This window comes from Pangasianodon hypophthalmus, chromosome 2 (assembly GCF_027358585.1).
Source record: "Pangasianodon hypophthalmus isolate fPanHyp1 chromosome 2, fPanHyp1.pri, whole genome shotgun sequence".
Classification (NCBI taxonomy): domain Eukaryota; kingdom Metazoa; phylum Chordata; class Actinopteri; order Siluriformes; family Pangasiidae; genus Pangasianodon; species Pangasianodon hypophthalmus.
The window spans coordinates 8942302-8956163 of record NC_069711.1 but is presented as its reverse complement, the minus strand read 5'-3'; the positions used below and the strand labels follow the sequence as shown (position 1 = coordinate 8956163).

At 38.3% G+C, this 13862-nt stretch overlaps 1 protein-coding gene across 1 annotated transcript; it reads right to left on the bottom strand.

Moving 5' to 3' along the window:
• Positions 1-1212: 1212 nt before the first annotated feature.
• Positions 1213-13633, bottom strand: cysltr3 (cysteinyl leukotriene receptor 3). The gene is made up of 2 exons (XM_026924543.3): positions 12562-13633; positions 1213-8048 (listed from the first exon to the last, which is right to left on the bottom strand). The coding sequence occupies exon 2, from the start codon at positions 8009-8011 to the stop codon at positions 6971-6973; it is 1041 nt and encodes a 346-aa protein (XP_026780344.3). The 5' UTR covers positions 8012-8048; positions 12562-13633; the 3' UTR covers positions 1213-6970.
• Between the last annotated feature and the right edge of the window lie 229 nt (positions 13634-13862).

Below are 13862 nucleotides of genomic sequence, written 5' to 3'. Positions count from 1 at the left end.
TTGTTGATTGTTTTTCTGTTTGCATCAGTTACTAACTTCCTAAATTCAAATTCAGTTTTTGTGTATACAACCCCAACCTTGCCACATATATCATCTGTACTGATAAACAAGGACATTCATTGTTGGTTTCCTGTGCTGGTAAACAAAACCTAAAACTTGTTTACATAAAACTTCCTTGTTAGAAGTTGTCTAAGGGCAGTTGGGGTAGCAGGCAGTACTTTTTTTTTTGTAATGCAAAACATTTTTGTGAATTGTTTAGTCAAAGGTCTTTAATTGTTATTCATCCTTGTAGAGATGGCTTTCCTTTTCGGGGAAAGTACAAGTAATCTTATTTATTTTTCGCTATACTGTTCCAGTGTTGTATAATCCAGTGATTCTCAGAATGGGGTTTGGGGATCTCCAGGGCTCTATGATTTATATGTTTGTTTTTTTTGTTTTGTTTTTTTGTAACCACTATATTTCATTGGGATTGAAATCAACCCATTATCATCACTGTTATTACATTTATTATTTAGTTCTTTTAGGTATTAGCCTATTGACTGGTAACTTGCATTGAATGGACGTAATCCAAAACTCAGTCAAAAACTAGTCAGCCTATAAATAACATCAGCTTGGACTTACTGTGTTTTGTCCATGGAAATTTCAAGAATGAAAAGCTCAATGGCTGCAATAAATAGCTAAAATAATATTATACACATATAAAGAATAAGCCTAATATTTGAATAGTTGGATTCTTTTTAAATTCTTTGTTAGCAGACCTTTTTAAAAACTGAAAAAAAATATAAGAATTCAACCCCTTCAGACTTATTTGGTAGAAAGACCTTTTATTGCAATAACAGCTTTAAGTCTGTTGGGGTAAGTCCCTACAAGCTTTGCACACAGTTCGGAAGTAGTTTCACCCATTCTTCCTGGCAGCTTTGCTAGAGGTTCTTCAGGTTGGATAGATGTTTGTTGACTGCAATTTTCAAACAGTGCCACAGATTCTCATTGGGATTCAGATCTGGACTTTGACTTGGCCCCTGTTGAACATTCACCTTTTTGTTTTTAACCACTCCTGTGTTGCTTTGGCCTTGTGGTTGGAACCAGTGTACTGCTGAAAGAGTTTCTCCCCAACTTTATTTTTTTTTTTATTTTATTTTTTTTTTTTTATTAAACAGCAGACTGAAGCAAGTTTTCTTGTAATCTCCCCTTGTATTTTGCTCCATCTTCACAAGAAGCTCAGGTTCTCAGGATGAAAAGCATCTCCAGGCCACGATGCTGCCACCACCATATTTCACTGTAGGGATGATGTGCGCTTAGGTGGTGTGAGGCAGCTTCCTCTTCCTCACTATTGATCTAGTAGTGCTTACTGGGATGTCCAACCTCTTAGATATAATTTTACCCCCTATTCGTAAGTTATGAAATTCTATTATCTTATCTTTAACTTCTTAAGAATGCTTCTTAGTCTTCATTTTCACTCCTTTCCTTCAGAATGACAAGTCTCTTAAAAGACAGTTCGATTGAGGTGTTTTTTTGTACAGAAAATGGAAGCTGTTTTAATATTTCACAAGTGAAGGCCAATTATTAGTCAAGTCTGTCCTCGTTAAGAAAATATCTTTCATCTTCCAGAGTCTGGGGGGTTGAATACTTATGCAAGCAGCATTTTTTCAGTTTTTAATTTTCTTTGAAATACTTGCTGACCAATAACAATTTTTGACTTTGAAAATTCACTGAAAGAGAACACGAGTTTTCAATAAAAAAAAAATGCTGACTGAAAGAATATGTACATTTATCATTTGTGATTCAGACAAATCTGGAAAATTCTAGGGGGTTTAATACATTTGCAAGCCAATGTATTTGTATTTGCAAGTTTTCATTTGACTCACCCTTGTATATGCACCTCACCTTAATAACATGTGATCACTTGAGCAGCCTATCATTTGAATTATAGCCAGCACTACTGGCATAGTTGCTGTTATGGAAAATTAACAGCACAACTCTGACAATAGTGATGTCTGTAATACAAATGATAGAGCAAGTGTATTAATATAAACTAATACATTCTTAAATAAATTCTTCATAATCTAAAGCTAATTGTAAAGGGAATTTACTTAATCATTGATATGCTAATGCTTTTTTTTCTTGGAATAAATTTACTTCAATTGGAGATTATATTTTTCATTTTCAGTGTGTGATTAAATTATCCACATAATTTTTTTTCATCATTTTTTTAAACCCATCTTTAATAATTCTTAGGTTGACTCTGTATTTAGTGTGAAAGAGCTGCCTGTTTTTCCATTGTCCCCTATCTATATTTACAATCACTGGCCTCTTTATCAGAAAAACACCTGTACTTGCCTGCTTATTCATGCAGTTACGTGACGCAGTGACTTTGACTCAACATGTTTTTTGGTACCAGATAGTCTGGTTTAAGCATTTCAGAAACTGCTGATCTCCTGGGATTTTCACAGAAAACAGTCTCTAGAGTTTATACAGAATGGTGTGGAACAAAACCATCCAGCAAGCAGCAGTTCTGCAGGCAGAAACCATAGCTGACAGGAAAGCTATGGTAACTCAAATAAGCACTCTTTACAACTGTAGTGAGCAGGAAAGCACCTCATAAAGCACAACACATCAAATCTTGAGGCAAATGGGCTACAACAGCAGAAGACTGAATTAGGTTCCACTCCTGTCAGCCAAGAACAAGAATCTGAAGTTACAGTGGGCACAGGCTCAATGAAACTGGATAGTTGAAGATTGAAGATTTCTGCTGCACTCTGCAGATGCTGGGGTAAGAATTTGTCAACAACATGAATCCATTGACCCAGCCTACCTTGTTTCAACAGTTCAGGCTGTTGATGATGGTGTAATGGTGTGGCCAGTGTTTTCTTGGCGCACATTGGTCCCTTAATACCGATACAGCTTTGTTTGAATGCCACAGCCTATCTGATTATTGTTGCTGACCCTGTGCATCCATTTATGGCCATAATTTACATGCAGTCATGTAAACATGCATCGGAATCTCAAAAGAATGTTTCCATCACCTTGTGGAATCCATGCCATGAAGAACTGAGGCTGTTCTGAGAGCAAAGGGTCCTACCAGTATTAGCATGGTGTTCTATTACAAAGTGCCTGGCGAGTGTATATATAGTTTAAATTGTACTTTATCCATCAATTAATACCTTTGAATGACAATTTTATATGATTTCATCTTAATTTAGGTCTTAAAGGTCTTAAGTCCATGAATGACTGCAAAAGACTGCAAAATTGCTTCAAAAAATAATAAATTCAAGTTTTTACATATAAAAAAAATGCTACATAGAGTAGTGAACATTAAAGCTAAATCAAATATTTAGTGTCCATCCTCTTAAAGGCATTGTCCTGCTAGAACAGGTTTGGTCCCTTAGCTCCAGTGAAGAGAAATCTTAAAGCTACCGCATTCAAAGACATCCTAAACAAATGTGTGTTTTTGACTTTGTGGCAACAGTTTGGGGAAGACCCACAAATGAGTGTGATGGTCAGGTGTCCAAATGTTTAGCCATATAATGTACATACAATCACCCCAATCCATGTGGCAAAATATGTTATCATCTGATGAGACCAAAGTAGACCTTTTTGGGCATAATTGTAAAATGTATGTTTGGGGCAAAAAACAAAAAACATGAGAGTTTATCACCCAATGTTGAAGCATGGTTGTGGCAGCATCATGCTAAGGACTGGCTTCTCTTCAGCTGGGACTGGGGCTCCACTCAAGATAGAGAGAATCATGGATATCTCCAAATACCAATCTTTTTTGCATAAGATCTGCAGGTCTGTTAGCCAGCTGACAATGAAGAAAAATTTCACCATCCAGCAAGATAACGACCCAAAGCACAAATTCAAGTTAAGAAAGGTATGGCTGCGGAAGAAGGTTAATGTTTTGGAATGGTCCAGTCAGAGCCCAGATCTAAATCCTATCAAAAACCCGTGGGATGACAGAGGGCTGTGCACAGGAGATCACCTCACAGATAGATGTGGAGCATTTTTGCAAGGAAGAGTGGAATAAAATGGCCAAATCTAGATGTTGGTAGACTCTTACCCAGAAAGAGTGCATTTACAAACAAAAGGTGTCAGCAGTTTCTGAAATACCAGCCCATCTGGCACCAACAACCATGCCACACTTAAAATCACAGAGATCACACTTTTTCCCCATTCTGATGAATGATATGAAGTTCTTTACTTGTAGCTGTACGATAGCTTGTATTGTGCTGTTGCCACACAGTTGGCTGATTAGATAACTGCATGAATGTGCAGGATTTTCCTAATAAAGTGGTCGGTCAGTGTGTGTGTGTGTATGTATATGTACTTATACTTACATACATATATATAAACACTCACATACTCACGTACAACAGTCTCTAGAGTTTACTCAGAATGGTGCTATAAGGAAAAAAAAACATCCGGTGAGCAGCAGTGCTACGGATGGAAACGCCTTGCCGATGAGAGATATCACTGGATAATGGTCAGACTGGTTCAAGTTGACAGAAAGGCTACAGTAACCCAGTATCACATCAGGTTAGTAGTCAGTTTAACAAATGCAGTGGTAAAAACAGTCAGACTGTATAAAGATGTCTAAAACCTTTCTAGGTAAGTGTGACTTTCTCACGATCTGACAAAGTTTTTGGATACCTACATACATTAGCAAAACAGTCATAGGCCTAATCAGTCCATAATCAGATAGCAGCTATCAGTTTATGCACTGTGTTCCTGTGCCATCACATCATCAAAACAGAAACTAGCATTTACACCCTCTGTACAGACGACAGCAGACAAGTTTTAAAATGTTAACGTTTATAAAAACACATTAATAACAATAAATTTAGTTAACAGAACAAAACTGACTGAATTAATCAGTGATTATTTACCCACCAATGTAAGACTGATCATAGTGATATGTTGAATAAAGAGACAACAAAATGCTGCAAGTGTACCTTCAGTGATGAGACTGATGTGGATGACATTGTAAACGTATAATCCTTTCCATAAGTAATAAATGTAGATTGGAGGAAATGGAATGAAGGAACGGGAATGAAATCTTTTCTAATTTTTCACTTTTCGGAGTTACTAGATTTCGAAACTTCAGGTTGGGATACATGCAAAATGGAAACATTTCAGCTCAGGAAAACCTGATATATAGTACTATCAACTATCAACTATCAACTATCAACTATTCATACATGCTTATTAGGGCTGTAAGGATATGGTATATTGTATCGTTTAGTACATGGCTCAAAATTTCGTATGTCTGCATATCAAATAATTCATTCAACAGAGTGCATAACAAAGTAGGCTTTTCATCATAAAATATTGCTTATGTTATGTGAGGTCTAATAAACATTTAAATGTATTCAAGCCCACACTCCGTCCCAAAAAAAGCTTCATCTTTTTCTCATATCAGTAGAGGATTCTCCTGTCCGGGTTTTAAGAATTTACAGTGGTGATTGGGAAGTTCATATTTAGAAAGTGGAGAATGTAGAATTCAAATACACATTTGAAGTAGAGAGAGCTAAGTGACGGCGTGGCTTTCATTGATAGCTGGAGATTTGACGCCTAATTGGGTTAGTTTTGAAAAAACAAACAAACAAAAAAAAAAAAACAAATCAGAAATATGTCTGTGCCATGGTGAATTTTCCAACATAGATAGAAATAAAATATGACTTCTTTTTCCAGTTCCCCAATTTTTGGGGGATAGTTCCAGCTATTTGTGCAGTTTTTGGTTGAGGTTGGAATAAAAATTTTGTTGAGACCTGGCAACCCTTCCTACCAGTGCAATGCAATGTGTCTACTGCACAGCTTTTGTTTCATTATATGCTGAATGGATTGCACAAATACTGTCATTATTAAGTTTCAATCAATTGAAAATGGAAACCTACGGCACATATTCAGGCAGTGTTTATTTTTGTTGTGTCAAAAAATGTTATTGTATAAAAACATCACCATACTGTAGAGTAATGAATTTGATTTTTGTGTATTGATTCAACCCTAATGCATATATGAGGGTGGAGGGATAGGTTTAAATAAAATCTCCAGCTTTTGATAAATTAAGCAGAATTTGTTGTTAATAATAATAATAATAATAATAATAATAATAATAATATAGTGAAATGGGGGATCAATGTATCAGTGTGTAGTATGCAAAATTATGTACAAAAAATCGCAAAAGTTGTGATCTCTGTGGCAATTAATGCCCTAAATTAGCAACCACTTGCTATCCTAAGTCATGTAATTAGCTGAACTACCTGTGTGCAATTATAGTGTCACACGATCTCAATATAAAGACAATGGAAGAGCTCAGCCACTGTAACTGCATGTATCTCAGTATCAGGTCAAATTATGGATTTTCAGTACATTTTTGTGATGCACACCTTAAAACCTTAAGTCTTTCTACACCTTTCTCAATGTAAAACTATGACATTTGTGAATTTTGTCATTTAGCTAAATAATTCAAGGTTCATAATCAAATGTAATCAATCAATTGATTGATTGATTGATTGATTGATTGATTGATTGATAGAAACTCTTAGCCAGTTCCAAAAGTAACAATAAATAAATAAATAAATTACTGTGGTACATGAATGTCAATGTAGTGATGGAGAACTATAGATTTCAAACAAACAAACACAGTGGAAATATTAATGCTTAGTAAGATGGGCCTGTAACATAATTTCATCTACCTTGCATTTTTATTTAGATATTGCCTGGAACTGGAAAAGTTAATTTATGCCTCCACTTACTAGGAAATAAATATAGAAAATTTTTCATTAACTGCTTCCTCTGGCACATGGCAGCATCTCTGATGCCACTGTTTTTGACAAATATTTTCTATTATGTCACTGAAAGGTGGTAGTAGAATAAGTTACCTGAAAATACAGCATCAGTCTCTCTTTAAAGATTACTTCATATGTTTTCTTGAGTCTATAGGCTAAATATAGTTTGACATTTCTATTTCTCTTTACTGATTATCTAAGTTCAACTTTTTCTCTGGTCCCAGGACAGTGTCTGTAGACTGACACCTCCTCCTCTGGCTTCCTGATCTGTTCCTCTGAATCCATGAATATCGTGACAGGCGTATACTATCATTTAACGAGCTGATTGTCATGCGCCGTGAGGCCCTTCTAAAGGAGGTTCGGAAGCTCTCCCCAGCGAAATAGTATAGGAGGGGGTTCAGACAGCTGTTGGATGCAGCCATGCACAGAGTGATGACCAAAATCTTGAGCAGGTACGTCTCCCGCTCTGTGTTCCCTGATACAGCGGCATGCAGATGAAGTGTGCGGACTATATGGTATGGTGCAAAGCACAGCAGGAAGGTGCTGAGGATCACAACGATTAGGTACAGAGAGCGCCGGCGCTGGCTCTGCCTTCGATTGTGTAACTTCCAATTGGCAAATAGTCTTTGGATGATGCACCCATAGCAGCCCAGGATGATGATAAATGGGATCAAGAAGCCAAAGACCAGTCCCACATAATTGAGTTGTTGTACTCGTTTCCAGTCTGTCGTGTTTTTAATTTCAAAACAGCTTGTTTTCCCGTTATCCTCCCTAGTCCCTCTCATCAGGAAAGGACTGGACATGATCGCTACGAACACCCAAATGCAAAAGCACGCCAAACTGGCCCGCCGAATAGTCACCAGGGTCTTACTTCGAATGGGGTGCACCACAGCGAGATAACGCAGCACACTTAGACTCGTGAGAAACAGCACGCTGGTATAGAGGTTCACATAGAAAGAGTACACACACCAGCGACACAGCCAGTCCCAAAAATCCCAGTGACATTCCCTAAAGTAGTAAATCAGGCGAAAGGGCAACGTTAAGGAGAAGCAAACATCAGAAATAGCCAGGTTAGTCATGAACACAGTGTTGGGTGTCTTCTTAGTTGTCTGCCTCAGGAACACAAACAGAGCAGCCAAATTACTGAAAAATCCAACTGGAACCATTATGGTATAGGTGATAGTGTATGCTAGGTATTTGAACTCGGTGCAGTTGGTTTGATTCATCTTTCATTTTTCACTGTAGATGACGTAACCAGAGACTCTAAAGGGAAAAGAAAACATGATTAAACACTGAAACAGTTCATCAGCAGTCCACCTCAATCCAATTCAATTCAATTTGATTTTATTTTAATAGTGGTTTTATAGTAGACATTGTCATACAGCAGCTTTACAGAAAAATAGTTGTAGTTTTTTGATCTAACGAACAAACCAGAGGTGACAATGGCAAGGAAAACTCCCTGAGATCACGTGAGGAACAAACCTTGAAGTAACTAGAGTCAAAAGGGAAGCCTTTCTCTTCTGGGTGACAACAGATTGTCACATCTACATTGGGTATGATTAAAGATGGATGACTTCTTTTGTTATGAAACAGCTGATATGACAGCAGCGTTGCTAGATCTGCTTGACAAAAGCAGCCCAAAACCAAAACTAAAAAGTAGTGGCATATTCCACTGTTCACATTACAAATGTAATGTGGCCACTTGTGTTCCTTTGTAGTGTGAACAGTGGAATATGTTTTAGTCCTTTTTTAACATTTTATATATATATATATATATATATATATATATATACATATATGTGTGTGTGTGTGTTTAGCATAAATGCATTTTCCATCTGCTTATAATTTTGTTATTTTCACAAGTACAATATCATTAATCTCCATGCCAATAAACTATTTCCAAGTCATGCCAGAAGAAAGTGTCGTGACTCAGTGCTGCAGCAGGCAAAAGCGGGGCTGGTGTTTAAGGAGGCTTTTACTTTCTTATGGGCGAGGTAAAAGGGAAGATGGGAGTGCAGAAGTGCAACAGTTTGTGCGGTACAGAGGCCCGCTATCACAAAAGCCTTTACTTTCTTCTAACCACAAGTGCCTGGTGCTTACCAGATACTACTGGAACACTGACAGGTACCAGGTTGTATGGTCAAATTAGACAAAAATAGAATCTTTTGGCAATAAATGCTCAAGATAGGTTTAGCATAAAAAGGACACAGAAAAGTATGGTGGATGATCTGGGATTTTGGAATATTTTTCCTCCAAATGTCCTGGCAACCTTTTTACAACTTACAAGCTACAACTCAGCCATGGTTAGATCTTACAGCAGGACAATGATCGAAAAAATACAGAAAAAATGATTCAAAGACAATAGAATCAAGCCTTTGTTGTGGCTATCTTAAACCGCACTGAGAACCTAAGAGGAAGGGGAGAGCCGCCAGAGATGCCACCTAGGACCCTGTAGGATCTGAGAGATTCTGTATTGAGGAGTGGTTTCAGATTTCTTGCTCTGTATACTTCAACAGGTTTTTAATGGGCTTTAGGTCAAGGGACTGGGATGGTCATATCAAAAGCTTGATTCTGCAGACATTGAACTATCAAACATTAGAGGAGAAGACTCAGTGCTGTTATGATTGCAAAGGGTAATTGTATAAAGAAATAAAAGCAGCTGTGCCAATAGTCTTAGTCTTATTTCCTCCAAGGTTTCTTCCTCATAGCTCTGTCTTAGGAAGTCTTTTTTTTCTTGCCCTTGTCACCCTTGTCTTGCTAATTAATAGATAAGGCACTGTAAAGTGACTGTCTAAAATGTGCAGGAAATACAGAACCTGACAAAATTTATTTCCTACTTATTTAGCTTAAACATAGCCAAAAAAAATGACTTGTAACCTTCTTTAAAGTTGTCACTGTCCACTTTAGCTCCTGTGCTACACCTGTTAGACCAGTTGAATTGCATTCATGTAGCGTCACATCTGACAGTACCGATATAAAGTGCAGATATGTGCAATTTTGTGAAATATGGGCTATGTGAAAAAAAAACATTGTTGCATTGTACACATGTACGCATGTAATAAAATTTCATAATTCTTTTTACAGGTGATTTTTTGTGTGTACACTGATCAGCCATAACAATAAAACCACTGACAGGTGAAGTGAATAACACTGATTATCTTGTTACGATGGCAAGGGGTGGGATATATTAGGCAAGTGAACAGTTAGTTCTCAAAATGGATGTGTTGGAAACAGGTAAATTGGGTAAGTGTAAGGATCTGAGCGACTCTGACAAGGGCCAAGTTGTGATGGCTAGACGACTGTCAGAGCATCTCCAAAACAGCAGGTTTTGTGGGGTGTTCCCCATATGCAGTGGTTAGTACCTACCTAAAAGTGGTCCAAGGAAGGACAACAGGTGAACCAGCGACAGGGTCATGGGCGCCCAAGGTTCACTGATGTGCGTGGGGAGTGAAGGCTAGCCTGTCTGGTCCGATCCCACAGAAGAGCTACTGCAGCACGAATTGCTGAAAAAGTTAATGCTGGATATGATAGAAAGGTGTCAGAACACACAGCACATCACAGCTTGTTGTGTATGGGGCTGCGTAGACGCAGACCGGTCAGAGTGCCCATGCTGACCTCTGTGTACCGCCGAAAGTGCCTACAATGGGCACGTGAGCATCAGAACAGTACCATGGAGTAATGGAAGAAGGTGGCCTGGACTGATGAATCACATTTTCTTTTACATCATGTGAATGGCCGGATGAGTGTGCATCGCTTACCTGGGGAAGAGATGGCACCAGGATGCACTATGGAAAGCAGGCAAGTCGGCGGAGGCAGTGTGATGCTCTGAGCAATGTTCTGCTGGGAAACCTTGGGTCCTGGCATTCATGTGGCTGTTACTTCGAAACATACCACCTACCTAAGCATTGCTGCAGACCAAGTACACCCTTTCATGGCAACAGTATTCCCTAATGGCAGTGGCCTCTTTCAGCAGGATAATGCGCCCTGCCACACTGCAAAAATTGTTCAAGAATGGTTTGAGGAACATGACAAAGAATTTAATGTGGTGACTTGGCCTCCAAATTCCCCAGATCTCAATCCCATCAAGCATCTATGGGATGTGCTGGATAAACAAGTCTGATCCATGGCAGCTCCACCTTGCAACTTGCAGGACTTAAAGGATCTGCTGCTAACGTCTTGGTGCCAGACACCACAGCACACCTTCAGGGATCTTGTGGAGTCCAGGCCTCGACGAGTCAGAGCTGTTTTGGTGACACAAGGGGGACCTACACAATATTAGGTAGGTGCTTTTAATGGTATGGCTGATTGGTGTATATCTAATATCCATGACAATAAGATTTAGTTAAAGAATACAGTACTGTGCAAAAATCTTAGATCTTTTAGTCAAATCTGTTGGATTCATCTTTGCAAGAACCTTCTAAAATGTGTAGTGAATTCAGGCATAGTTTGTTCTCCGCCCTCCCCCAAGTATTAGTCGTTGACCATTTTTCCCTGTTTATTTATTGAGAAAGAAAGAAAGAACAAAAGAAAATTGAGTAGCTCATTCCCAATAACCTATAAAATTAAAACTCTTGAAAGACCGTTGGCTACCCCTGAAGAAGGGTGTAACTTTACAGTTTTACAGGTATGTTTTCCCATGTGCAAGGTACAAGGAATTTCAGCTGAACTTCTTGAGGAACGAGTTGTAGTAGGCTATTTCTGACAGAGAGGGAGAGAGAGAGAGAGAGAGAGAGAGAGAGAAAGTCTGTTTGACAGCCTGCAATGCAAATCTAATGGAAATGTGAGTTTATCATACCAAACAAAAGCAGCAAGATGAATGCAAATGATGTATGCAAACATATTTATAAACATGAAGTATACACAAATGTGAAAAACAAAGTGCCATCTTTAAGTCATAAACAGACTAAAATGTTAGTTCTCTGAAACATTAAAAAAATTATATACGCTACATAATTCGACTACTTGAAAATGGCATCTAGTGATATTAGTGGGAAAAGCTAATGCTACATCATGCAGCCTCTCTGTGTAATAATGGCTAATGGAGTATCACAGCGCGGCTCTGTGGCCGGTTTCCATCTCACAGCTCCAGTCCTGTGCATTAATGTCTGAGTGGATTTCCTCCCATCTCACAAAAAACATGCCGGTAGGTACACTAGACGACTTGCCCATAAGTGTGAATGAGTGTGTGAATGAGTGTGTGTGGTGCCCTGTGATGGACTGGCAACACCCACTGTTCCAGAGAGAGGCTAAATCTCTAAATCGGCTCTAAATCGGCTGCTGAAGATGAATGAATAGGCTAATTTTATAATAATAATAATAGTAATAATAATAATAATAATAATAATAATAATAATAATAATAAATGCTGATTTGTGTTTAAATGACAGAAACACACACACACAGAGTAGTAGTAAATAATATAGCAAACAGTAAATGTTGATTTGTGTTTAATTGATTGAAACACCTTCTCACACACACACACACACACACACACGGGGGTGGGGGTTTCTGTCATTCAAACATAAATCAGCATTTACTGTTTGCTATATTATTTACACACACACACACAGAGAAAGAGAGAGAGAGGTGTTTCTGTCATTTAAACATAAATTAGCATTTACTATTTGCTATATTCTTTACACACACACACTTTACACACACACACACACACAGAGATTTTGTTGTCTGTGCTTATTATTATTATTATTATTATTATTATTATTATTATTATTATTATTATTATCATTATTTTGTTAGGCTTTTTTGTCCCACTCACCAGCCATTCTTGACCTCTTCTTCCTCAGGAACACATGCTGAAGTGCAGCTAAAACTGAGGAGCAAATAAAATGTCAGAAAGTCCATGTCGTGGAAATCCAAGTGGACATTTCCTTTCCAGATGAGCTGTTTACAGTTTGTGTATGAAATCCTCTTGTTTCCATTCAGAGTGCGCAGTGCTGTGCTGAGGCTCCTCGTAACATACACAACAGGCAGTTATTCCTCAGTAAGCAGAGGTTCAGGTGTGTAACGGCAGCCTAAGCCGGTTTACTGACGTGAAAGGGGCAGTTCTCTGGAACAGCTTTGTGTGCTCCTCCTTTTTTTTTTTTTTTTTAAACCATCCCTTTCATTTTCTTTGCCAAGTGATGAGCCCAGCGGTTGTACAGCCTTATGCAGTACTACAGCAGTATTTTAAAGTCTATATCTACTGCAGATAAATGTTTTTATTTCTTTGTGCAAACACATGCTTCAAATAGCATAGCACAAGTTTACTGGATCTGTTCACCAGATGTCTTTTATAGACATAAAAAAACACTTTAATTGGTATCACAGGAGCAAACATGCCATAGACATTTATATATCACAGAGTGGCTTACATTTTTTTCTCACATGAGTTTAAACAGCATAAATATTTTGTTGTCATAAAAGGTTTTTTATTGAATCTTACCAAAACTATAATTAAAAAAGAATAATGTGTTTTTGGACCATTGGATAACTGAGTATATGCCGAGATATGGCCAAAAGTTTGTGGACACCTGACCGTCACACCCATATGTGCTTGCTGAGCATCCTTTTCCAGATTTAGACTCCTTTTACTGTTATTATTAACCTCTACTCTTCTGGGAAGACTTTCCACTAGATTTTGAAGGATGGCTGTGGGGATTTGTGCTCATTCAGGTGAGGAGGCCTGGGGCGCAGTCGTTGTTCCAGTTCACCCTAAAGGTGTTCAGTGGGGTTGAGGTCAGGGCTCTGTGCAGGACACTCGAGTTCTTCTAGACCAATATTAGCAAACCATGTCTTCATGGAGCTCACTTTGTGCACAGGGGCATTGTCATGCAGGAACATGTTCGGGCGTCTTAGTTCCAGTGAAGGGAAATTGTACAAAGACATCCTATACAACTGTGTGCTTCCAACTTTGTTGCAACAGTTTAGGGAAAGCCCACATATAGCTGTGATGGTATGGTGTCCACAAACTTTGGGCATATAGTGTATATTTTAAAGGCATCATGTTCTGGGCAGCTGCTGTGTAAGTAGACTGAACGGAAAACAGCAGGAACAATCACTCCACATAATGACTTTCAT